We start from the raw sequence: 25,488 nt of genomic DNA, 5'->3' as shown, positions 1-25,488 counted from the left end.
TTCACCAGCTGCTGAAGACTCTGTTCGGCACCAACCTGGCCTCCCAGTACGACGGCGCCCTGAGCGGGCCCAGCCGCTCCCAGGGGAAGGCCCTCCGGCTGGGCTCCTCCAACCTGCGGCCCGGCCTCTATCACTACTGCTTCATGGCGCCCTACACGCACTTCACCCAGGCCCTGGCCGACGCCAGCCTGAGGAACATGGTGCAGGCGGAGCACGAGACGGACGCGTCCGGGTGGGTCACCTGCAGATGTCCCCCACACCGCTATATCCTCCATCGGCCGATACAGAGAATATACCGACGCAGCATCGAGCGCCGTGACCGCTCATAGCACTTGTTCTTGTTCTTAGGGCTAACGAACGGGCGTCACCGCGTCTCTCTGTCCCTCCAGGTGGTTCGATGTGATGCAGAAAGTGTCCAATCAGCTGAGGTCCAGCATCACCAACGTGACGCGGCAGAGAGGAGACAAGGTCGGCCCCCAGCCTCGGACCCTGACCTCGGGCCAACTCGGAGCCCTCCCCCCTCTCTACCTCTCTCCCCCCTCTCTCCCTTTCTCCCCCCTCTCCCTCTCTCCCCCCTCTCCCTCTCTCCCCCTCTCCCCCCTCTCCCTTTCTCTCCTCTCTCCTCCCTCTCTCCCCCCTCTCCCTCTCTCCCCCCTCTCCCTCTCTCCCCCCCTCTCCCCCCTCTCCCCCCTCTCTCCCTCTCTCCCCCCTCTCCCTTTCTTCTCCCTTTCTCCCCCCTCTCCCTCTCTCCCCCCTCTCCCTTCCTCTCCCTCTCTCCCTCTCTCCCTTCCTGGTTTCCCCCCCTGCCCAGTCAGTATTGACCTCATGCCGTTGTGCCTCCACAGAACGCCATCCACAACCACATCCGGCTGTTCGAGCCGCTGGTGATCAAGGCTCTGAAGCAGTACACCACCAGCACCTCCGTGGCCCTCCAGAGGCAGGTCCTGGACCTCCTGGCCCAGCTCGTCCAGCTCCGCGTCAACTACTGCCTGCTGGACTCAGACCAGGTGGGACGCCGGCCGCTTTTCCTCCCTCCGTCGCCCTCATTGTTCCTGGTTCCTGCCGCCTGCTGATTCTAATGCCCGCCCCCTGAACCTCTTTCAGGTGTTCATCGGCTTTGTCCTGAAGCAGTTTGAGTTCATCGAAGTCGGCCAGTTCCGGTAAGGCTTCCTCTCTCACCCGTACCGGGGGGAGGCCGCGTCTCAAAGCAGGCCGTGCCCTCTGAGCGCGTGCATGGTGTGTGTTTTAACCTCCGTCCCTCCGCCCCCCAGGGACTCTGACGCGGTGATCCCAAACATCTTCCTGTTTCTGGTGCTGCTGTCGTACGAGCGCTACCACTCCAAGCAGATCATCAGCATCCCCAAGATCATCCAGCTCTGTGACGGCATCATGGCCAGCGGCAGGAAGGCCGTCACCCACGGTGAGCGCCCCTGCACACACACACACACACACACACACACTCCGGTTCGCTCACCAACATACACACTCAGACAGACGCACTCACGCACGCATACACACGCACACACTCCGGTTCACTCACCAACATACACACTCAGACAGACGCACCCGGACACACTCACCCACACTCGGACTCTCTCTCACTCACTCACTCTCTCGGACACACACACTCACTCACTCACTCACTCACGCACTCACGCACTCACTCACTCACTCACTCACTCACTCACTCACTCACTCACTCACTCACTCACTCACTCACGTACTCACGTACTCACCTACTCACATCGTCACTCACTCACTCACTCACTCACTCACGTACTCACGTACTCACGTACTCACCTACTCACATCGTCACTCACTCACTCACTCACTCACGTACTCACCTACTCACATCGTCACTCACTCACTCACTCACTCACTCACTCACTCACTCACTCACTCACGTACTCACCTACTCACATCGTCACTCACTCACTCACTCACTCACTCACTCACTCACTCACGTACTCACCTACTCACATCGTCACTCACTCACTCACTCACTCACTCACTCACTCACTCACTCACTCAGACCCACTCACTCACCGGGTCACCCCTAACGGACCGCCCCCCCCCTTGTCGCCGTAGCGATCCCGGCCCTTCAGCCCATCGTCCACGACCTGTTCGTCCTGCGCGGCTCCAACAAGGCGGACGCGGGCAAGGAGCTAGAGACGCAGAAGGAGGTGGTGGTGTCCATGCTGCTGAGACTCATCCAGTACCACCAGGTGGGGCACACGCTCTGTCACACGGGCGGGTCGGTGGCAGGGGTGGGATGCACAGGGTACCTCACGAGACTGATAACACGGCGATACGGTGACGCGACGATATTCGACGTATTTTTTGACAATCCTGTAACGACGCGTCACGATACATGCAGGCCTGATGGAGTTCAGGCGTGGTGCCTGAATTCAGGCTTGAGCTCGGCCATGTACGTTGTCAAGAAAAGTGAAAATAGGTGAGCGGTGCCTTTTTAAAATGTCTAGTCAACACGTCAACCTACCTGACCTTTTGACTGACATGTCTGCCACCAACTAGGCGTAGTCGATATAAGGAAGTCTTTTACCTGTGTATGTTTGCACTGAGGATGGTCTGAATGGGACTGAGAACATTTTGCACGCACTTTGGGTAGCACTTTACACTTTTATGCAATAAAAACGTATTGTTGCATCGGCTACATGGTGTGCGAGTTCCGCTCCTTTTGTTGTTGTCAAGAAAGGCAATTCTCTATGGTGTCTTTGAATGTATTTGATAATTTCAGGCACAGATAATTTCACTTCCCATCAGCCCTGTATATGTCTAACGATGAATACTGAATCACTGTGAAGAGGTGATGTGCTGGACTCCAGTCTTTATTCAGGGTCCAAACTGAGTTTTTCAGTTCCTTGTCTTTGGCTGGTGAACTTCCGTTCAAGTTTCCCTCATTCATGTGTTGAGCGCCACCTGGAGGAGCAGGGATTATTTTATTGATAAAAATGTCGATATTTTGGGCGATATTTCCAGTCTAACTCTTCATGAATGAAGCCTAAAAATGCAAAAAATAGATTGATAGCGCCAGTGCATCGATTCTCTTATGGAAGTGTCTTTATCAGGTTGTTTCTGTTGGTATCCGTGCGTTTTGATGTGTAATTCTCCTGTGCCTCCGTCTGGTCCTCTCTGTGCCCCAGGTGCTGGAGATGTTCATCCTGGTCCTTCAGCAGTGTCACAAGGAGAACGAGGACAAGTGGAAGAGGTTGTCTCGGCAGATCGCCGACGTCATCCTGCCCATGATCGCCAAGCAGCAGGTGTGTGTCTGTCTGTCTGTCTGTCTGTCTGTGTGCTTGTCTGTCTGTCTGTCTGTCTGTGTGCTTGTCTGTCTGTCTGTCTGTCTGTGTGCTTGTCTGTCTGTCTGTCTGTTGGGTGTGTGTGTTTGCGCTTGCATTTGTGTGTGCGTGCATCTGTCTGTGTGTGTGCGACAAAATGTCTGCCACGGAGGTGCAGGTCATCGAGGTCACGGTGACGAGGAACCGACTCGTTGTGCAGAACCCATGAGACTGAGCGGGTACGCTGTGTGTGCCCAGATCCACCTGGACTCCCCCGAGGCGCTGGGCGTGCTGAACACCCTCTTCGAGACGGTGGCCCCCTCCTCCCTGCGGCCCGTCGACATGCTGCTGAAGAGCATGTTCACCACCCCCGCTACCATGGTGAGATAACAGCACACCCAGCACCCAGGATGCACTCTGGCCTCCTTTACATTCAGACGATTTATCCAAAGCGACTTACAATAAGTACATTCGTCACGAGAAATAGAAACAACAATATATCGCTGTCGGTACAGTAAGGATGTTCATAGAACCAAGTGCCAAGCACTAACCATCACTAGGTTAACCCATTCCCCGTATACAACAGAGATAGCTAGGATAAGATGCTACACCATGCTAAGGACTGTTTTTAAGTGCCAGGACGTACGACATACAATCTGTGCGTAAAAGGGGGGGTTTTAGGGGAGTAAGGGAGGAGAAGGGGGGAGGCTATGACTTTCCTTTCTCCTTGTTTACAGATTTACATTTCAAACACTTTTTTTAATTGTCTACCTTTCAGCATCGAAACTATCTCAGGGTGACGGTGTTTTTTTGTTTTGTTTTTCTGGATACCCCCCGCGGTATCCAAAGCACCACTAGGGGTCCCCCCTCTTGAGCACCCCTGGTCTAACCCCCCCTGCCCCCCCCCCACCCAGGCCTCGGTCTCCACGGTCCAGCTGTGGGTGTCCGGTATCCTGGCCGTGCTGCGGGTGCTGATCTCCCAGTCCAACCGAGGACATCGTCCTGTCCCGCGTCCACGAGCTCTCGCTGTCCCCCGCCCTGCTGGGCTGCCCCACCATCCGGGCCCTCACCAGCAGCAGGGCCCCCCCCAGCAGGGGGCCCCCGCCGTCGCCCCCCCGGCAACCAGGAGGCGGCGGGGAGGGCCCAGCCCGAGGAGACGTTTTGCCAGGTAAAGACCCCCCCCCCCCCTCCCCCCCGGGTATGACCGTTAATAAGCTAATGAGATAAGAAAAGCGAGGTGCGGAAACACACGAATGGGTTAACTGATCTAAAAATAAGACATTAGCAAAACGGCATCTCGTGTTACACAGCGTTCTGATATACACACTTTTCTTGAAACAAATGAAAACTAACCAGCCCTTAAGTATTGTTCCCCCCACAAACGAATAAACTTAACTGGAGAACCTCTTTTCTTTATTTTTAATTCGTTTTTGTTCGAAATAAAATGATCGTGAACATTTCCGAACGATAATAACTCCCTGCAGACCCTGGTGTTTTATAGTTGAGCCTTCTGTGTTCTCCAGTCCACCTCAAGGCCATGTCATTCTGCTGTAATTAACGTAGAAGACTAGTGTTGTGATACCTTATGAAGCTGAATGGGGCAGAGGTTATGACTCTATACAGGGTACTGTTAGAAATTACTTTTTCTAAAGTGTTTGTTCAGTGGACTTGAAATTGCATTACATTACAGACTTCTCAAATCCTCCCGCTGTGTGAAACCGTGACTCCATGTATCCTTCCTCCTCCTCCCTCCTCCTCCTCCTCCTCCTCCTCCTCCTCCTCCTCCTCCTCCTCCTCCTCCCTCTACTCCTCCTCCTCCCCCCTCTCCTCCTCCTCCTCCTCCTCCTCTTCCCTCTCCCCCTCCCTCCTCCTCCTCTCTCCCTCCCTCTCCTCCTCATCCTCCTCCCCCTCCCTCCTCCTCCTCCTTCCTCCTCCTCCTTCCTCTCCCTCTCCTCCTCCTTCCTCCTCCTCCTTCCTCTCCCTCTCCCTCTCCTCCTCCACCCCCCCCCCCCCCCCCCAGGTTCCTCCTCCAGCTGGTGGGGCGTGCTGCTGGAGGACATCTCGTGCCGCCAGGTGAAGGTGGAGGTGACGGAGCAGCAGCACACCCTTCTACTGCCAGCAGCTCGGCACCTTGCTCATGTGCCTCATCCACATCTTCAAGAGCGGTGAGAGCGCGCGCACAACACACACGCACGCACGCACGCACGCACGCACGCACGCACGCACGCTCGCACGCACGCACGCACGCACGCACAGCACGCACGCACGCACACGCACGCATACACATACACATCTTCAAGAGTGTCAAGAGCACACATACACTAGAATTCACACACACACATACACACATCTTCAAGAGTGGTGAGCACACAGACATACGCATACACGCACACATACGCTCCTGAACCAGCCATCTATAACACACTGCACAGTAAAGCAAAATAGAATACATATTTACATTAAATAACTCCGATGCAAAAATATTGTGTCTACCAGTACAATCCTTTCTCTTACACTCCCAATAATCACTGTCTACTGACGTCACTTCCTGTTCTCTGTCTGTCTGTCTGTTTGTCTCTCTCTCTCTCTCTCTCTCTCTCTCTCTCTCTCTCTCTCTCTCTCTCTCTCTCTCTCTCTCTCTCTCTCTCTCTCTCTCTCTCTCTCTCTCTCTCTCTCTCTCTCTCTCTCTCTCTCTCTCTCTCTCTCTCCCCCTCCCCCCCCCCCAGGGATGTTCCGGCGGATGACGGCGGCGGCGTCCCGCCTCCTGAAGGGGGAGGGGCCCTGTGTGGGCGGGGAGACGGGGGCCTTCTTCTCTCTGGACGCCCTGAACAGCAGGGTGCAGGGGCTCACCACCACGCACCCCGCCCTGGTGCTGCTCTGGTGCCAGGTGCTGCTCATCATCAACTACACCAACTACTCCTGGTGGGCCGAGGTGCACCAGACCCCCAGGTACGGGGGGGGGGGGGGGGGAGACGGTGGGGGTGGTGGTTGATGAAGAATATTTTATTTTTGGGACAGTATCCCATAGCAAAGTATTTGGTTAGATTTTTGAGCATGCTCACGGGAAGACACAAGAATACATTCTGTGAGACAATGGCTGAACACGGCTCTTACACAATTAGTAGTATTAGTAGTAAATACAAAGGTAAGGGGGAGTGAAACTCCATCGGGGAGAGGTAAGGATTGGCTGAATCAGCCGTGGAGGGAGAGGCAGAGTTTAACTGCAACACACTACGGGGGAAGTGGTTATGTCTGCATGCAATTTACAATTACAATTAGCAAACCCTTTTATCCAAAGCGACTTACATCGGTTAATACACACATTGGCACACCAGAGTCAACCGCGACAGCCAGCTCGTCAGGAGCAGTTAGGGTTAAGCGTCTCGCTCAGGGACACATCAACACTCAGCTAGGAGGAGCCGGGGATCGAACTAGCAACCTTTCGGTTACAAGACAACTGCTCTGCCTCCTGAGCTAAGCCGGCCCACTGCAAGGCCGCATGACTTGGAAGGAATCTACACAACACAGGAGTCTGTCGATTGGCCTAAATATCAGACTCTGTGGCTACAGTTGCAATGCAAATGCAAACTATCCAAGGAGAATGTTTATCAATTCCTTTTTTTAATTGACTGTTTTGTTCCCAATATATCCATAGACACGTCTGCCACATTTGGTTCATTTATCCCAAAATGAACGACTGCTTGCCATTACGAGTGGGCCTGTGTTTGAGGGGTGCTCATTAAGGTGACCCCCTCGTTGCTAAACCGCCGCCCCCTGTCCCCTCTCGGGCCCCCAGGGGCCACAGCCTGTCCTGCACCAAGCTGCTGAGCCCCCACTCCTCCGGGGACGGCGAGGACGAGAGGCCTGAGTGGCGTCTGGCCATGATCAACAGGGAAGTGGTCCGCAGGGGGGCGCTGGTCCTCTTCTGTGACTACGTGGTGAGACCCCCGGACCCCGAATCGCACGTCAACACAACAACCACATAACTGTTCCTCGAATGATGAAGATGATGGTGGTGATGGTGATGATGGTGATGATGATGATGATGATGATGATGGTGATGATGGTGATGATGATGATGGTGATGGTGATGAGGCCACCCGTCTCTGTGGATGTGTGAACATTCATTATACCTTTCTTATCTACACGCACGTGTGCGCACGTACACACCTTGACACACACACACACACACCTGGACACACACACACCTGGACACGCACACACACACACCTGGACACACACACACCTGGACACGCACACACACACACACACACCTGGACACACACGCACACACACACCTATATCTATGCACACACACACACACACGCACACGCACACCTATATCTACGCACACGCACACGCGCACACGCACACGCGCACACACACACACACACACACACACACACACACACACACACACACACACACACCTATATCTACACACCTGGACACAAGCACACAGAGACAGACAGACCTACAAACCTGGAGACAGACAGACCCACACACACACACTCATTATTGAAATGAGGGTTATGCATGCAGTCCTCTTGTGTATAACTTAAGGTCTCTCTCTCTCCCTGCGTGTGTGTCTCTGTTTGCGTGTGTGTGTCTCTCTGTGTGTGTGTGTGTCTCTCTGTGTGTGTGTGTGTGTGTGTGTGTGTGTGTGTGTGTGTGTGTGCGTCTGCAGTGTCAGAACCTCCACGACTCGGAGCACCTGACCTGGCTGATCGTGAACCACGTGAGCGACCTGATCAGCCTGTCCCACGAGCCGCCGGTGCAGGACTTCATCAGCGCCGTGCACCGCAACTCAGCGGCCAGCGGCCTCTTCATCCAGGCCATCCAGTCCCGCTGCGACAACCTCTCCACGGTGGGCGGCAGCCCCCCGCGGTCTCTCACGGACCCATGATGAGTGTTTGAACGCTCGCTCACTTGTGTACACCGAGGCGACCCAGAAACTAGACACCAAACGCAAGCTGGGCGTCACACCACTACCGCCTCATCTTTTGTTTCTCATTGTTGAATTGTGGAATTAGGAAATTGGTTGAGGACATAGAAACATGTGTGTTTAGTGTTTTTCCTATGTATTCGTTTTGGACCAAGAATCTTCAGCTTTAGTTTTCGACAGGAAATGGAATCTTATTGTCTTTTAAGCGTAACATCCATTTCTGTTCCTCATCAACTTCTCTACCTCGCCTCTCTCCTCTCTCCTCTCTCCTCTCTCCTCTCATACTGACTCTCTCTCCTCCCATCTCCTCTCATACCGTGTCTCTCCTCTCCCCTCTCATACTGCCTCTCTCTCCTCTCATCTCCTCTCTCCTCTCTCCTCTCATACTGACTCTCTCTCCTCTCATCTCCTCTCGTACCGTGTCTCTCCTCTCCTCTCATACTGACTCTCTCTCCTCCAATCTCCTCTCATACCGTGTCTCTCCTCCCCTCTCATACTGCCTATCTCTCCTCTTCCCTCCTCTCATCTCCTCTCATACCGTGTCTCTCCTCCCCTCTCATACTGCCTATCTCTCCTCTTCCCTCCTCTCCTCTCGTACCGTGTCTCTCCTCCCCTCTCATACTGCCTATCTCTCCTCTTCCCTCCTCTCATCTCCTCTCGTACCGTGTCTCTCCTCCCCTCTCACGCTGCTTGTCTCTTCCCAAATACTGTCTGCCTTTCCTCTCACACCCTGTGTCTCCCCCCCCCCCCCCCCCAGCCCACCATGCTGAAGAAGACCCTGCAGTGCCTGGAGGGGATCCACCTGAGCCAGTCGGGCTCCCTGCTGATGCTCTACGTGGACAAGCTGCTCAGCACGCCCTTCAGGGTGCTGGCTCGCATGGTGGACACGCTGGCCTGCCGCCGCGTCGAGATGCTGCTGGCAGAGACGCTGCAGGTAGAGGGGGGGGTGTGTCTGTGTGTGTGTGTGTGTGTGTGTGTGTGTGTGTGCACATGTTTTGTGTGTGTGTGTGTGCGTGCATGTTTTGTTTGTGTGCGTGTGTGTGTGCACATGTTTTGTGTGTGCGTGCTCGCATGTTTTTGTGTTTGCACCGGTGTGTTTGCACATGTTTTTGTGTGTGTGAGTGTGTGCGCACATATATTTTTGTGCGTGTGTGCTCGCGTGTTTTTGTGTATTTGTGTGTCCTTTTTTGTGTGTGTGCGCGCATATTTTTGGGTGTGGGTGTGTGCGCGTATTTTTGTGTGGGTGTGCGCGCAATTTTTTTGTGTGGGTGTGCGCGCATGTTTCCGTGTGCACGTGGGAAACGTACGTGATGGGGGGATATTGCCTGTCGATTCGGTCGACTCGTGCCAGTGGGGTTGGGTTGGGGTCCTAGATTGATTAAACCTGAACCTCTGCACCCCACTGTCCTCCACTGTGTCCAAACGAAGGCACTGAGCTCTCTCCGCCGTTCCCCCTACAGAACAGCATCGCCCAGCTGCCCATGGAGGAGCTGGACCGGCTCCAGGACTACCTGCAGACCAGCGGCCTGGCCCAGAGGTGGGTCTCCGTCTGTTGATGCGTCGTTTGGCCCCTCTGCTGGGTTCCTGGCGACGCTGAGCGCGGTCTGACTCCTTCCCTTCCCGTTCCAGGCACCAGAGGTTCTACTCGCTGCTGGACAGGTTCCGAGCCACTGTTGCCGAGGACACCACTAGCCCCGCCCCCCCGGTGACGTCACACCCCCTGGATGGGGATCCCCCACCTGCCCCGGAACTGGTCGTCGCTGACAAGGTGATGTTTTGAATTCAAACTAATGTGCGTTGCTAATGCATTTCATTTAGCGTGGAATCAAATGTGAGGCTCTTCATCCTCTCTGGTTGTTGGAAATGATATTCCATTAAAAATCTCCCGTTTCCAGCTACAATAGTCATTTACCACATGAACAATGTCTAGTCTGTATTTCTGAAAACAAAACAGTTGTTTCCTTTAGAAAATAAGGACATTTCTAAGTGACCCCAAACCCTTGAAGGGTATTGTGTTTAGGGGTAACCTTTCCGCCCGTCCTCCAGGAGTGGTACGTGAACCTGGTGAAGTCCCAGTGCTGTCTGGCCGGGGACGGTTCGCTGCTGGAGACCACAGAGCTGCTGACCAAGCTGCCCGCCGCCGACCTCTCCAGCATCATGAGCTGCAAGGTGAGACGCCTGCCCCCCATCACCCACCTGCACCCCCATCACCCACCTCCACCCACGACCCCAAGGACGTCAACATTTACATTAAGGGCATTTAGCACACGCCTTTATCCAACGAGACTCAGAACAGTTCACGCACACGTTCACCCACCGACGGCGGAGTCGGCCACGCAGGGCGACGGCCAGCTGGTCAGGAGCAGTCGGGGGGGGGCGTCTCGCTCAGGGACACCTCGACACTCGTACTCACACGCCGGGGATCGAACTAGCAACCTCCCGGTTACCGGTCAACCCGCTCTTCCTCCTGAGCCACAAGCCACCGCGACAGAGAGAAACTAGGAGGAGCCGGGGACCTGAGCTAAGCCGACCCTCCAAGGGTCTCCAAGGGTCTCCGAGGGTAACGGCGTCATCCTCCCATGCATCCCATAATGAGTCTTGTCTGTCGCCCCCCCCCCCCAGGACTTCAACCTGAGCCTGCTCTGCCCCTCCCTGAGCCTGGGCAGGCAGCGGCTGGCCCGGGGCCAGGGGCCGTTGCTCATGGAGACGGCGCTGCAGGTGACCCTGGAGCAGCTGGCGGGAGTCACCCAGGCACTTCCTGTCACCCACCAGTCCTTCCTGCCTCCCACCAGTCCGACCCAGCCCGAGCCGTACTGGGACCAGCTGGCTGAAGTTTACGGTACGGATGAGTAGAGAGGTTAGGGTCAGGGAGCGCGATAAAGTACAGTGTCACGCCTGTTGTTGATTTAAATTGGTCGTATTAACACTTGATGACCTGAATACTTTAAAATAAACCATCCTTTTGAGGATTATGTATAAAACATTTTTTACATTGTAAGTAAGATTTTGTAACATTTATTTATAAAAGCACCTTTATAACAGTTTGCACTGACCGAAGTGCTGTACATACACATACATTGCATTTACACGCTTGAATACACTGTGAAGTACTGCCACCGGGCCACTTTATAATTCATGCTGTTTGTTCCGTTTGTCCTTACTTCAGCATTTACTTTAGCATCTCTTTGTTTTCCGTAGCACTACTTTGTGTTTTTATTGTATTGTTTTATATCCTGTGTTTTCCACTGATGCTGCGCTGCATTTACAACCTCCCTAAAGGAGTTGCTATATCCGATTGTTGAAACTGAGTGTAACGCTACAGGTCAATGTTCCTTTACTGTTGTTTTATTACTGAATCGTTTTTATTTTGTTATCTATTCACGCCGACTCCTTCTATCTTCCTTCCTCTGTTTCTAACCACCATCTCCTCTCTTTCTACCTGTTCTTAACCACCCTCTCCTCTTTGTCTACCTGTTTCTAACCACCCTCTCCTCTCTTTCTACCTGTTCTTAACCACCCTCTCCTCTCTTTCTACCTGTTCTAAACCACCCTCTCCACTCTTTCTACCTGTTCTTAACCACCCTCTCCTCTGTCTACCTGTTCTTAACCACCCTCTCCTCTCTGTCTACCTGTTCTTAACCACCCTCTCCTCTCTGTCTACCTGTTCTTAACCACCCTCTCCTCTCTTTCTACCTGTTCTTAACCACCCTCTCCTCTCTTTCTACCTGTTCTAAACCACCCTCTCCACTCTTTCTACCTGTTCTTAACCACCCTCTCCTCTGTCTACCTGTTCTTAACCACCCTCTCCTCTCTGTCTACCTGTTCTTAACCACCCTCTCCTCTCTGTCTACCTGTTCTTAACCACCCTGTCCTCTTTGCTACCTGTTTCTATCCACCCTCTCCTCTTTCTACCTGTTCTTCTTCCAGGCGAGCCAGGGTTCTTCCCCAGGGTGCTCTCTCTGTGCCGGGCGCTGTCCCAGTACCTGCTGAGTGTCAGCAGGCTGCCCGCCTCGCTGCATATCCCCGCCGACAAGGAGCACCTCATCACCGTCTTCACCGTCACCGCCACCGAGGTGAGAGGGACGCCGCTGGTCACGTAGAAGCGGTCCTCCCCTTTTAAATTAACGTTCACATTCAGGGCATTTAGCGTTTTATTTTATGGCAAAAAATGTGGAGCGTGGAATAGCTTTCCAGTGAAACCCTCTAGCTTTGGGAGAGGTGGAGTTTTCCCCGAGTACATTCGTATTCACATTTAGGGCATTTATCAGACGCTTTTATCCAAAGCGACTTACAATAAGAACATTTTTGTCAGAAGAAAGAGAAACAACAATACATCGCTGTCGGTACAGTAAGGATGTTCATAGAAACAAGTGCCAAGTGCTAACTATCGCTAGGTCAACCCATTCCCCGTATACAACAGAGATAGCTAGGATAAGATGCTACACAATGCTAAGCACTATTTATAAGTGCCAGGACGTACAACACACAATAAGTGTGTAAGGGGGGGAGGCTATGCAGAGTCCAGGTGAACTCTGAACAAGTGAGTCTTGAGTCAGGTACGACCTGAAAACTGTACAGCGAGAGAGAGGCGGAGAAATGGTCAGGCTGATCGATTCCCTGGTCAAATCAAAGAGGAGACGCCCGGATTAGTAAATCAGAAATAAGCCGGGGGTAGTCTCACACCGCATTTAGATAGAGCGCAGACTCGCAGCACATGTCCCCCACTAACATCTGACAGCTGTCATCTCTAACTAATTTCACTCCAACACCAGCGCTCCATAGTAAACCGTACAGCACAACTAGGGCAGAACGATTAAACAGATTCAAACCGACATCGCAATGTAATATAATGCGATATGCAAATCGCAAAGGCAGCGATAAAAATGAATTAATATTTTTTTTTGCTGACTGCTTCCAATGTTGTGTTGGTCGTACTACAGAACGATGTATTGCTTGTTTAGTGAATGATGCATAAAATTAAAAAATCGCATACTAAATCGCAACCGCAGTATTGGACGAAACAATCGCAAATTTGATTATTTCCTCCCACTCGCTGAGCCCTCCGCCCCACACTGACCCTCTGTGTCTCCCCCCGGGGCAGCTGATGGCGTGGCGGCTGCTTCAGGATGCGCTGCCCATCAGCGTGGACCTCCAGTGGGGGCTGGCCGCCCTCTGCCTCTCCCTGCAGCAGCCCTGCGTGTGGAACCGCCTCGCCAGCCCCGAGTACACCTCCCACACCTGCTCCCTGGTGCACTGCCTGCGCCTCATCATCACCGCAGGTAACCGGGGGAGGGGGGCAACGTTTGGTTCATTAGCACGCCGCCCGCACCTGTCAAATCAGTTCAAATCAATTTTATTTGTATCGCCCTCAGTCACAGGTCCATCCTCAAAGGGCTAAACAGGCCGTGTGTTTACGACACTGCCCCTGACCCTACCCCCCCAGAGGGCAAGAAAAACTCCCGTAATTAGCAAGGAAGAAATGGTGCAATGGGTGCCATGACTGACAGACTGACAGACAGACAGACAGAACATTATAAATGGGGGAAGGGGTGCTGGCAGCCTAAGGCCATAAGGAGACTCCAGGCATCCGATCGCAGTCATCGCAGCGCGCTACAACAGACAGAATATCGATGGAAACAGAACCAGGAACATTATCCTGACCAGACAGACACTGACGCACATCATCCCCGCATTCTGTCAACGATCAGCATCGTTTCGCACCGCGATGCTCCAAACTGTAGGAACATCGTACCTCCACAGACTGCAGAGTACGGTCAGCTCCCCTGATGGCAGGTGGCAGACTATTCCGTAGCTAGGGTATCCCATCCTGTTAGGAGGCAGTCGCTGATGTTGGATCGTTTGCGCCGTCTCACACCCGCTGCCGCTCTGTCCCTCCAGTGGCGGTGAGCCCGGGCGACCAGCTGCTGCATCCAGAGAAGAAGAAGACCAGGGCGGAGGAGGACCAGCTGGACTCCGCCCCCCCGCCCGAGATCAGTGAGTAGAGCCAGCTGTCTGGGGAGGACGGAGAGGGTCGCGAACCCTCGCCGTTCTACGGGAATCCATACGAGACGGATGGAGCGGTGTGCCTGTGAATGGATTTAGGAAGCGCTACGGATAGCGCTTATAATACGTTTTGTATTTCTGCACACACACATGCGACTGCCTGTCTCTCTTCTCATATACTGCCTGGCTCTCCTCATACTGCCTGTCTCTCCTCTCCTACTGCCTGCCTCTCCTCTGATATTACCTGTCTCTCTTCTCATATACTGCCTGGCTCTCCTCATACTGCCTGTCTCTCCTCTCCTACTGCCTGCCTCTCCTCTGATATTACCTGTCTCTCTTCTCATATACTGCCTGTCTCTCCTCTCCTACTGCCTGTCTCTCCTCTCCTACGGTTTCTCTCTGTCGGGGTGGCTTGTGGCTCAGGAGGTAGAGCGGGTTGGCTGGTAACCGGAAGGTTGCTAGTTTGATCCCCGGCGTGTGAGTGCGAGTGTCGAGGTGTCCCTGAGCGAGACGCCTCCCCCTGGCTGCTGCTGACGAGCTGGCTGTCGCCCTGCTTGGCTGACTCCGCCGTCGGTGTGTGAATGTGTGCATGAATGGGTGAATGTGAGGCAGCGCTTTGAGTGGCCACTGGTTACAAAAGCGCTGTTTAAATGCAGCTGTTGAACGGCGTTTCTGTCCCTGTTTCAGACGTGTGCCAGCAGCAGGCGTGTGAGATCATGGCGGAGCTGGTGGAGGGCCTTCAGAGCGTCTTCGCTCTCGGTCACCATAGGAACGCCGCCATCCCCGCCTTCTTCACGCCCACCCTGAGGAACATCATCATCAGTCTGTCCCGCCTGCCGCTGGTCAACAGCTACACCCGCGTGCCCCCGCTGGTGAGTGTCTGTCCGTCTGTCTGTCTGTCTGTCTGTACCCCTGTACCCCCCGCTGGTAAGTCTGTGTCCGTCTGTCTCTAACGTGTGTGGGCCCACCGTGACCAGGTGCTGCAGTTAGTTAACCTCTATACGCTAGGAACTGTGAATGAGTCTACTATTGAACTTCTTAAGTTTTATTCTTTCTTTCTTTCTTTCTTTCTTTCTTTCTTTCTTTCTTTCTTTCTTTATTCTCTACAAACTTTGGGACCCATGTCCTTCCACAGGTTTTCACCTAGAGATAGCTTAGAGTCGCACCCTTCCGTTCACATTTTTTTAATATTTGGAACTTTTACAAATATTTGTAGACATTTTTTATAATGGAAGTCAATGTGAGGACGGCGGAGCCGTGTACCCATCCTCTAAGGTTAATAACGCACCTTACTAACACCAGGGCCAGTGTTAATGCGTGTGTTCCCCCCTGACTGTGTCTCCTCAGGTGTGGAAGCTGGGCTGGTCTCCACGCCCCGGGGGGGAGTTCGGCACCACGCTGCCCGAGATCCCCCTGGACTTCCTGCAGGAGAAGGACGTCTTCAGGGAGTTCCTGTACCGCATCAACACCCTGGGTAAACACCGCGTAGCCTCGTAGTGACGCACGGTGATGCATGTCCTTATGTCATCCTTATGGGCACGCCTTACTGACTGTGTGTGTCTGTGTCTGTGTCTGTGTCTGCTCATGTCTGTCTGTCTGTCTGTCTGTCTGTCTGTCTGTGTCTGTCTGTTTCTGTCTGTGTGTGTGTGTGTGTCTGTCTGTGTGTGTGTGTGTGTCTGTCTGTGTCTGTGTGTGTGTCTGTCTGTGTGTGTGTCTGTCTGTGTGTGTGTCTGTGTGTCTGTGTGTCTCTGTTTGTGTCTCTGTCTGTCTGTCTGTCTGTCTGTCTGTCTGTCTGTCTGTCTGTCTGTCTGTCTGTCTGTCTGTCTGTCTGTCTGTCTGTCTGTCTGTCTGTCTGTCTGTCTGTCTGTGTGTGTGTGTGTGTGTGTGTGTGTGTGTGTGTGTGTGTGTAGGCTGGAGCAGTAGGACCCAGTTCGAGGAGACCTGGGCCACTCTGCTGGGGGTGCTGGTCACCCAACCAATCACCATGGACCAGGAGGAGGAGGCGCAGCAGGAGGTACACTCACTCACTCACTGAGAAACTCACTCGTTTGCTCGTTCACTCACTTGTTCACTCATACACTCGCACCTACAAACACAGACAGTCTCACACACACACACACACACAGCTTGAGTACAAGAAGCACATGCAGTCTTGCAGATATCTCTGAATCTCCAACTCCTATTAAAGCATTGCACTTCTCCCTCTCCTCTCCTCCTCCTCTGTCTCCTCTCCTCCCTCTCTGTCTCCTCTCCTCTCCTCCTCCTCTGTCTCCTCTGCTGTCTGGTCTGGGTGGATGCTCTCACTCTCCTCCTCCTCCTCCCTCTTTGTCTCCTCTCCTCCTCCTCTCTCTGCTCTGGGTGGATGTTCTCCCCTGGTTCTCTGTCTCCTCTGGGTGCCCCCCCCCACCCCCCGGTAGGAGGACCTGGAGCGGACCCAGCTCAACGTTCTGGCGGTGCAGGCCATCACCAGCCTGGTCCTGAGCGCCATGACGCTGCCCGCCGCCGGCAACCCGGCCGTCAGCTGCCTGGAGCAGCAGCCCCGGAACAAGAGCCTGAAGGCCCTGGACACGCGGTAGGGCCCCCGCGGACCCCCGCGGACCACCAAGGCCCCGCCGCACCCCCGCAGAACACTGAGGCCCTGGGGCACTACAATCTAGATACTACGGAACAGGGACACTTTAAATGGGTTTTTTTTTGAGTTTGAAATCAGACTTTATTCTTAAATTTCTAATTTAAATCTCAGAATACTGACTTTCATTTGAAAATTCTGATCTGAATCTCAAAATTATGAATTCAATCTCAACATTCTGACTTTGAGATCGTCGCAAATCCCATGTGGCCCTGATCCTCTTGCGTAAAATACTTTTATTGGCCGAAACTAATTTCGATTCTCAGCAGATATGAACGTTGATCAGTTCGGTCACCTGGGTATCATGATTTATTTCACATGAGCCATCTTGGGTTTGAGTTAGCCCCAGATGTTCGGGCTATTTAGTCAACAAACGGTCTTTGTGCTGGGCTCCAGATTTGGCAGGAAGTTGGCGGTGATCCGGGGGGAAGTGGAGCGGGAGATCCAGGCGCTGGTGTCCAAGAGGGACAACGTCCACACGCACCACCCCTACCACGCCTGGGACCCCGTGCCCTCGCTGTCCGCCGCCTCCGCCGGTAACACACACACACACACACACGCACACACGCACACACACACGCGCACACACGCACACGCACACGCACACGCACACACCACCCCTCACTGCCATGCAGATCCTGCGCTGCCGTACCTGCATGTGTGTGCGCTGTGATGTGACGGTGTCGGTGTCGTTTTGTTTAAGCAGGGACTCTGATCAGCCACGAGAAGCTGCTGCTGCAGATCAACACGGAGAGAGAGATGGGCAACATGGACTACAAACTAGGACAGGTACCCCCCCCCCCCCCCCAGGCTGTACGCAGCCACCCTTTGGGATAGACCATCCGTCCTCTTTCTAGTGTACCTAGGAGGTGTTGGGGAGTTGTCTTACCTCCGTCCCCCGTCAGGTGTCGATCCATTCGGTCTGGCTGGGCAACAACATTACGCCCCTGAGGGAGGAAGAGTGGGGTGAGGATGAGGAGGATGAGACGGAGACCCCAGCACCCTCCTCCCCCCCGACCTCTCCCATCAACTCCAGGTCAGACACACAGACACGCACAGACACACATACGCGCGCACACGCGCACAGACCTACAGCACAACAGCAATCGAATGTTGACTTGTTATGACCAGGTTCAATCCCCTGTCCTATAGCATCAGTCCTCTGTTCATTAGGTTTTCCCAACATTTCAACATGAATGGCAGTGAACAGAGAATCTTAAGTTTAGATTAACATGTATTCAGAGTTACCCGTATTATATACAAGATGAAATGACAGGGCTCACACTAGGGCTGCACGATACATCTTTTTCATATCAAAATCACGATGCATGCATGTGCAATATTCGTATCGCTGGACGTGGGATATTGTCGTATCGCAATGCGTACCACAGAAAGACAAAATATCGCAACACCTTTTTTTTTCCAATATGGCGCAGCCCTCTCTCATGCCTAACAGAGGATCCTCCTTGATGTCCGGCCTCCATCCTCTGAACCTCTCTCTGCTGCTGTGGTTCCTCTCCCAGGAAGCACCGGGCCGGCGTGGACATCCACTCCTGCTCCCAGTTCCTCCTGGACCTCTACAGCCAGTGGCTCATCCCCGGCTCCCCCAACAACAGGCGGACCCCCGTGGTGCTGATCAGTGAGGTGGTCCGATCGGTGAGCAACCCCCCCTCCTCCCCACCCCCTCCCAATACCGGGCGGCACGTGGCTCAGGAGGGAAAGCGGGTCGACTAGTAACCTGAAGGTCGCTAGTTCGATCCCCGGCTCCTCCTAGCTGAGTGTGGAGGTGTCCCTGAGCGAGACGCCTCACCCTGACTGCTCCTGACCAGCTGACTGTCGCCCTGCGGGGCTGACTCCGCCGTCGGGGTGTGAATGTGTGGGTGAACGGGTGAATGTGAGGCAGTGTTGTAAAGCGTTTGGCCACTGGTTAGAACAGCGCTGTGTAAATGCAAACCGTTGGTATCGTAATCCACCCCTACGAAGACTCGAGACTCTTGACCATCGCGTGCTTGTGGTTTCTGTTGTCTTGCTCTGTGTCTCACCTTCTTCTCCTCCTCCTCTTCCTCTTCCTCCTGCTCCTCCTCTTCCTCCTTATTATCCTCCTCCTATTCAACCTTCTCCTTCTCCTCCTTCTCCTCCTCCTTCTTCCTGTTCCTCTTTCCTCCTCCTCCTCCTTCTTCTTCTTCCTCCTCCTCCTCCTCCTCCTGTAGCTGCTGGCGGTGTCGGACCTGTTCACGGAGAGGAACCAGTTCGACATGATGTTCTCCACCCTGATGGAGCTGCAGAAGCTGCACCCCATGGAGGACGAGATCCTCAACCAGTACCTGGTGCCGGCCATCTGCAAGGCTGCCGCCGTGCTGGGCATGGTGAGGGGGGGGGGGGGGGGGGGGGGAGAGGGGAGGGGGAGAGATGGGCCTGGTGAGAGGGAGGGAGAGGGAGGGGCCTGGTGAGAGAGGACCCACACGCCCCCAACAGGGGGCGTTCCTCGGTACCAGAGTGTGTTTGTAGGCAAACTGTGCAGGTCGTTTATTAACATGAGGCTCCATTGAGAAAGCTGATGTGCTGCAGCAGAAGAGTCCTTCATAGCGTAGTTGCAAAGCTAAAATAATGCAAATGTGATCCTGTACATGGAAGTACAGTTAGACTATGATTATGAAAGAGTGCCGAGGCCTCAGTGGACATCTCCGTCCTCCCTAGTCTCCATCCAGCTGTCTCAGGTACAAGGGGTGTGTACGAGGGTCATCTCTGTTGACTGACACGGTACCCCCCCCCCCACAGGACAAGGCCATCGCGGAGCCGGTGTGCCGGCTGCTGGAGACCACCCTGCGCAGCACCCACCTGCCCAGTCGGGTGGGGGCACTCCACGGGGTGCTGTACGTCCTGGAGTGCGACCTGCTGGACGACACGGCCAAGACGCTCATCCCCGTCGTCTCTGATCACCTGCTGTCCAACCTGCGCGCCATCGCCCAGTGAGTCGGGGGGGGAGGTCCTAAACACACGGCCTGTGAAGCCCTCTGAGACTGGACCTGGGATTAAGGGCTGTACTAATACAGTCGAACTGAATGGAGTTCTCTCGTTCAGTTGGGTTATCTCCTCGTCTTTAGGTGTTGGGTTCTCAGCCTCTGCGTTGCCATGGTGCTCATGTGGAGTTTTGTCCAATCAGAGTACAGCTTTGCTGAAGCTACGTTCAAAAACGAACAGAATCTAAATCGTAGTTACAGTTTACAACGGTTCCCTCCATTTCTAATCTGAACACCAAACCGAACGTCATCATGGGTAATCTGAATTAATCCAGTGGTCCACAATTCAAGTGTAATCAAGGTCCCTGTCTGACACCCCCTGCTGGGTTAATGTTGGGCCAGATTTGATCCTTTAATCAGGCAACTTGAACTGTGGTACAGTACCGCCAGTGGCCACTAGATGTCTCCCGGTCCTCCTGTGTTCTGCTCTGTGTTGACCCTGTGTGTGTGTGTGTGTGTGTGTGTGTGTGTGTGTGTGTGTGTGTGTGTGTGTGTGTGTGTGTGTGTGTGTGTGTGTGTGTGTGTGTGTGTGTGTGTGTGTGTGTGTGTGTGTGTGTGTGTGTGTGTGTGTGTGTGTGTGTGTGTGTGTGTGTGTGTGTGTGTGTGTGTGTGTGTGTGTGTGTGTGTGTGTGTCCTCTCCAGCTGCGTGAACCTCCACAACCAGCAGCACGTGCTGGTGATGTGTGCGGTGGCGTTCTACATGATGGAGAACTACCCCCTGGACGTAGGGGCCGAGTTCTCCGCCGGAGTCATCCAGGTGAGCCTCGCTCACTCTTTATCGCTCACTCTCCATCTCTCACACTGCATTACTCACTCTCAATCGCTCACTCTTCACCGCTCACTCTCCACCGTTCACTCTGCATCGCTCACTCTTCACCACTCACTCTCTGCATCGCTCACTCTCCATATCATACTCTCCATCGCTCACTCTGCATCACTCACTCTTCATATCTTACTCTGCATCGATCACTCTGCATCGCTCACTCTCCATATCATACTCTCCATCGCTCACTCCATCAACTGTCAGGGGAGCATGAGGCTCCGTTTGAAGAAGACCGACGAACCACAAACTTTCACCTCTTAGAGCCACTCCACACGTTACTATTCCTTCATAGATTCATAGGGTTGACACTCGGTCGCTGTTTGTGTGCGTTATTGATTGTGTGAAAAAACTGACGTCTGGGCGGCATGTGGCTCAGGAGGTAGAGCAGGTTGGCTGGTAACCAGAAGGTTGCTAGGTTGATCCCCTGCTCCTCCTTGAGTGTCGAGGTGTCCCTGAGCAAGGAACCTCACCCTGACTGCTCCTGACGAGCTGGCTGTCGCCCTGCGTGTCTGACTCCGCCGTCGGTGTGTGAATGTTTGGATGAATGGGTGAATGTGAGGCAGTAATGTAAAGCGCTTTGAGTGGCCACTGGTTAGAAAAGCGCTGTATAACTGCGGTCCATTTACCGTTTACGTCATTCGTTTAAGTTGTGCTGTGCCTCCACGTCCCTCCGTCATCACTGTGACCGCCCTCCCCTCCAGATGTGCGGGGTGATGGTGTCTGCCTCCTTGTCCCTCCGTCTCACTGTGACCCCCCTCCCCTCCAGATGTGCGGGGTGATGGTGTCGGCCTCCGAGGACTGCACGCCCTCGGTCATCTACCACTGCGTGCTGCGCGGCCTGGAGCGCCTGCTGCTGTCGGAGCAGCTGTCGCGCGTGGACGGCGAGGCGCTGGTGAAGCTCAGCGTGGACCGCGTCAACATGCCCTCCCCCCACCGCGCCATGGCCGCCCTGGGCCTCATGCTCACCTGCATGTACACCGGTAAGACCCCGCCTCCGCCGTGGTAGCTTAACGTATCTTAGCGTACCGCCGCCACCGCTATAGCATAGCGTAGTGAACTGCCGCTGTAGCTTAGTGTACCACCGCCGCCGCTGTAGCTTAGCGTACTGCCGCCCTGCACGCACAGCACCCGAGCAACTCGGGTTAACTAGCTCCGGTTGGCTAACCCGGGGCTAGCTAACCTGAGCTAGCTTACCCGAGCTTACTAACCCCGGCTAGCTGACCCGAGCTAGCTGACCCGAGCTAGCTAACTAATCCGGGCTATCTTACCCGAGCTAGCTAGCTAACCCAATCTTACTAACCTGAGCTAACCCCATCCATGCCAGACCGTGCTGTACGGTATTCTACCATCGATGGCATGATGAAACTAATAAAGTAATTTATAGGTGTACACACACGCACACATTATTGTGATAATGTGTGCACAGCCGATCTGTGGATCTGTGAAAAGATAACCTTAAAGAATTCATAAAATGTATTGATCATAACTGACAGAGGGGTTCATCACGAACAGAGTGGATCGTAGGTTTCCCCCTAACTCTCCTTTAAGTGGAATTGATAAAATACAGATTCCTGCTCAGGTGTTACAGGATGTGATGTCTGCAAATAACTTTTTTTTTTGAACAAGGGGCCAACATCCAGGAACAATCCTGCAATGTGCCTCGTTAATACTGGTCTAATACTGGTGTAGTACTGGTTTAATACTGGTCTAATACTGGGAACCTCCTTTCATCCCGCACATGCCTGCTGTATTTAAAGCAAACTATTTCCATTAACAATGGATGCCATCATTCTTATTCAAACACTGCTTGACCTAACCTTAATGAATGTATGTGTGTGTCCGTGTGTGTACCTAGATAGCTCTTTTAACCTACCTCTAACTTTAAGTCACCCTCACTAACTCTAATAACAGTCAGCATGAGCTAGTAGCTTGTCTAACGTGCTAACCTGCTGTCCGCCCTTAGCTGTAGCCAACTAGCTGGAGCTAACTAGTAGGGTTAGCTCCAGCTAACTTACTAGTAACCTTTTCTCCAGCCCCTTCTGTTATGCTGTCCTCCGCCTGAACTCTCTATACTATGTATACATATATACTCTCTCTCTGTATAATCAACCCGGTGAACGTTGTGTTTGAAATCCTTACAAGCACTCTTTCAGTTATGCTAATTGTCTTTAAAAGAGAAGAGGGCTGATTATGGTTCCATGTCAACGCAATGCAAGGATGTTCAGTGACCTGTAACGTTGTTCACGACTCCGTCGTAGCGTCTGCGTGGTCGTTGCGTTGCGTCGAAGAGGATCAGCCCTTTAGAATGATAAATAAAAGATGAAGGATTTCAAACACCATCGTGACCTGAGGTGCTCCCCTGAGATTGACTGAACCCCGAGATTGACTGAACCCCGAGATTGAGTGAACCCAAAAATGATGGTACCAGCCTCCTGAAATTAATCTTGTCACATCAACCTCCCCCCTTCCCTCACTTCAAACCCCCCCCCCCCCCCTCTCGACCGGTCCCACTGGCCCCTCCCCCTGCCCATGCCCCTCCCCCATTCCCCCCCCCCACCACACCCTGTCGTCCTCCTAGCCGTGATTGCGTCGGGGTCAGAGGTGACAGGGGTTAGAGGTCAGGTGGGCTCTGCGGAGGCTGTGGGCGTCACAGCGGGTCCTGTGGGTTTCTCCTCAGGCAAGGAGAAGGCCAGCCCCGCCGGACGCCCCGCCCATCCCGACCCCCAGGGCCCCGACAGCGAGTCAGTCATCGTCGCCATGGAGAGGGTCTCCGTGCTCTTCGACAGGTAAGAGAGAGACGCGCCCCCTCACAGGTGTAGCAACGCTGTTGTTACACAGACTCAGGACTGTAGTTCACCTGGACTCTGCATAGCCTCGCATAGGCACTTGAAAATAGTACTTGGCGTTGTTTAGCATCTTAACCCAGCTATCTGTGTTGTATACAAGTAATGGGTTAACCTAGCGACGGTTAGTGCTCGGCGCTTGGTTCGTTAGGTTAATCTATTCCCCGTATGTAACAAAGATAGCTAGGATAAAACGCTACACAATGCTGAGTACTATTTGAGTGCAAGGACATACAACATACAATAAGAGTGGGGTCGAAGGGGTTGGGGAGGAGGCTATGCAGAGTCCAGGTAAACGCTGAACAAGTTAGTCTTGAGTTTTTTTGCCACCAGGCTTAACGTACCAAACTAGAGGAGTCGGTGGAATACGACAAAGGTAGCCAGGATAAGATGACACAGAATGCTGAGTACTATTTTTTAAGTGCCAGGGCGTACAGCACACAATAAGTACTTAAGAGGGATGGGGGATGGAGACGGGACATTATTGTAGTTGTCCTTGCATCGGTCGAGGTCCTCTCAGCTATCGTCTGATTGGCTCAAGGCCTCTGCTCTATCTCGGCTCATTCTACCGTTCTTCGGCTCTGTCTCATTTAGGGCTGAACGATTTGGGGAAATAATCTAATTGCGGTTATTTCGACCAATGTTGCGATCGCGATTTAGTATGCGATTATCTTTTCATTTTTTTTATGGTCTGTATTATTCACTAAGAAAGCAATAAATCATTCTACAGTATGACCAACACAACATTGAAAGCAGTTAACATATGAACTGCTCTTTCCTTTAGGCCAGGCCTATGTGTTGAGATGAATTGATGCATGAATTGATATTGTAACATCTTTATTTAACTATTGAATTGTAAAATGAAAATAAATACAAATCTTACTGATCCCCAGTCAGTAACAGTAACAGTAAAAAAAAATTGCAGCCTTTGCGATTTGCACATCGCATTCTATTTCAGCGCGATGTCGGTTTTACTCGATTAATCGTTCAGCCCTAGTCTCATTCCCTTATCTCCCCTCCCACTCGGGAACGCCGCTCCTCCAGGATCCGTAAGGGCCTTCCCAGCGAGGCGCGCGTGGTGGCCCGGATCCTGCCCCAGTTCCTGGACGACTTCTTCCCGCCGCAGGACATCATGAACAAGGTCATCGGGGAGTTCCTGTCCAATCAGCAGCCATACCCCCAGTTCATGGCTACCGTCGTCTTCAAGGTCAGAGTTCACACAACATACACATAGACACACACAGGTACACACAGACACACATAGACACTAACAGACACACACACACACACACACACACGCAGACAGACACGAACGCATGCACGCAGACAGACTTTTTTTTGCTCTTGTATATGAAGTGTGACTTTTTTGGACGGCAGCAATGACTGACCTCAAAATCCCCTGTAATCGTTCTTCTAATTAAAATTTTGTTTGCCATTTTTTATAATAGATTTAAATTAATGAGAATTGTTGAGGCAGTAAACTGTCTCATTATCTCCCTAATGAACACTGCTAAGCATATCAATGATCCTGGGTAACAGTTGCTGTGTTGGTGTTTTTATTTGTTGTGGGGTTGTCACGCCAACCAGCCTGGGAGAGGAGATGGTACCAAGTCTCCCGAATTTGAAAACAATCAGGACAACGGCCGTGGGTCTCATAATGGGCCTGGATCTCCTCATTATGGGCGTGGCTCTCCTCATTAGGGGAGTGGCTCTCCTCATTATGGGTGTGGCTCTCCTCATTATGGGAGTGGCTCTCCTCATTATGGGCGTGGCTCTCCTCACTATGGGAGTGGCTCTCCTCATTAGGGGAGTGGCTCTCCTCATTATGGGCGTGGCTCTCCTCATTATGGGCGTGGCTCTCCTCATTATGGGAGTGGCTCTCCTCATAATGGGAGTGGTTCTCCTCATTATGGGAGTGGCTCTCCT

General features: G+C 53.1%; 1 protein-coding gene across 1 annotated transcript in view; it reads left to right on the top strand.

Moving 5' to 3' along the window:
* htt (huntingtin) overlaps window positions 1–25,488 on the top strand; it is a 37,956-nt gene that overhangs the window by 10,571 nt on the left and 1,897 nt on the right. Inside the window, 40 exon segments of the mRNA XM_079730397.1 lie at window positions 9–232; window positions 390–468; window positions 846–1,007; window positions 1,105–1,160; window positions 1,272–1,420; window positions 2,089–2,225; window positions 3,165–3,281; window positions 3,558–3,680; window positions 4,214–4,285; window positions 4,287–4,409; window positions 4,411–4,458; window positions 4,460–4,467; window positions 5,320–5,338; window positions 5,340–5,405; window positions 5,407–5,464; window positions 6,026–6,248; window positions 7,096–7,237; window positions 7,987–8,166; window positions 9,002–9,178; window positions 9,705–9,781; window positions 9,874–10,012; window positions 10,291–10,413; window positions 10,867–11,083; window positions 12,172–12,317; window positions 13,346–13,523; window positions 14,143–14,238; window positions 14,935–15,119; window positions 15,595–15,721; window positions 16,158–16,261; window positions 16,665–16,819; window positions 17,273–17,412; window positions 17,583–17,665; window positions 17,782–17,912; window positions 18,400–18,532; window positions 19,087–19,242; window positions 19,655–19,845; window positions 20,539–20,653; window positions 21,486–21,699; window positions 23,397–23,505; window positions 24,607–24,769. Of these exon segments, the coding sequence (XP_079586523.1) occupies window positions 9–232; window positions 390–468; window positions 846–1,007; window positions 1,105–1,160; window positions 1,272–1,420; window positions 2,089–2,225; window positions 3,165–3,281; window positions 3,558–3,680; window positions 4,214–4,285; window positions 4,287–4,409; window positions 4,411–4,458; window positions 4,460–4,467; window positions 5,320–5,338; window positions 5,340–5,405; window positions 5,407–5,464; window positions 6,026–6,248; window positions 7,096–7,237; window positions 7,987–8,166; window positions 9,002–9,178; window positions 9,705–9,781; window positions 9,874–10,012; window positions 10,291–10,413; window positions 10,867–11,083; window positions 12,172–12,317; window positions 13,346–13,523; window positions 14,143–14,238; window positions 14,935–15,119; window positions 15,595–15,721; window positions 16,158–16,261; window positions 16,665–16,819; window positions 17,273–17,412; window positions 17,583–17,665; window positions 17,782–17,912; window positions 18,400–18,532; window positions 19,087–19,242; window positions 19,655–19,845; window positions 20,539–20,653; window positions 21,486–21,699; window positions 23,397–23,505; window positions 24,607–24,769 (5,145 nt within the window).

The sequence above is a fragment of the Pollachius pollachius genome (genome assembly GCF_949987615.1).
Source record: "Pollachius pollachius genome assembly, chromosome: 2".
In the NCBI taxonomy this organism is placed as follows: Eukaryota; Metazoa; Chordata; class Actinopteri; order Gadiformes; family Gadidae; genus Pollachius; species Pollachius pollachius.
Note: the sequence above shows the minus strand (reverse complement) of the source record. Positions and strands in the feature narration are given on the sequence as shown.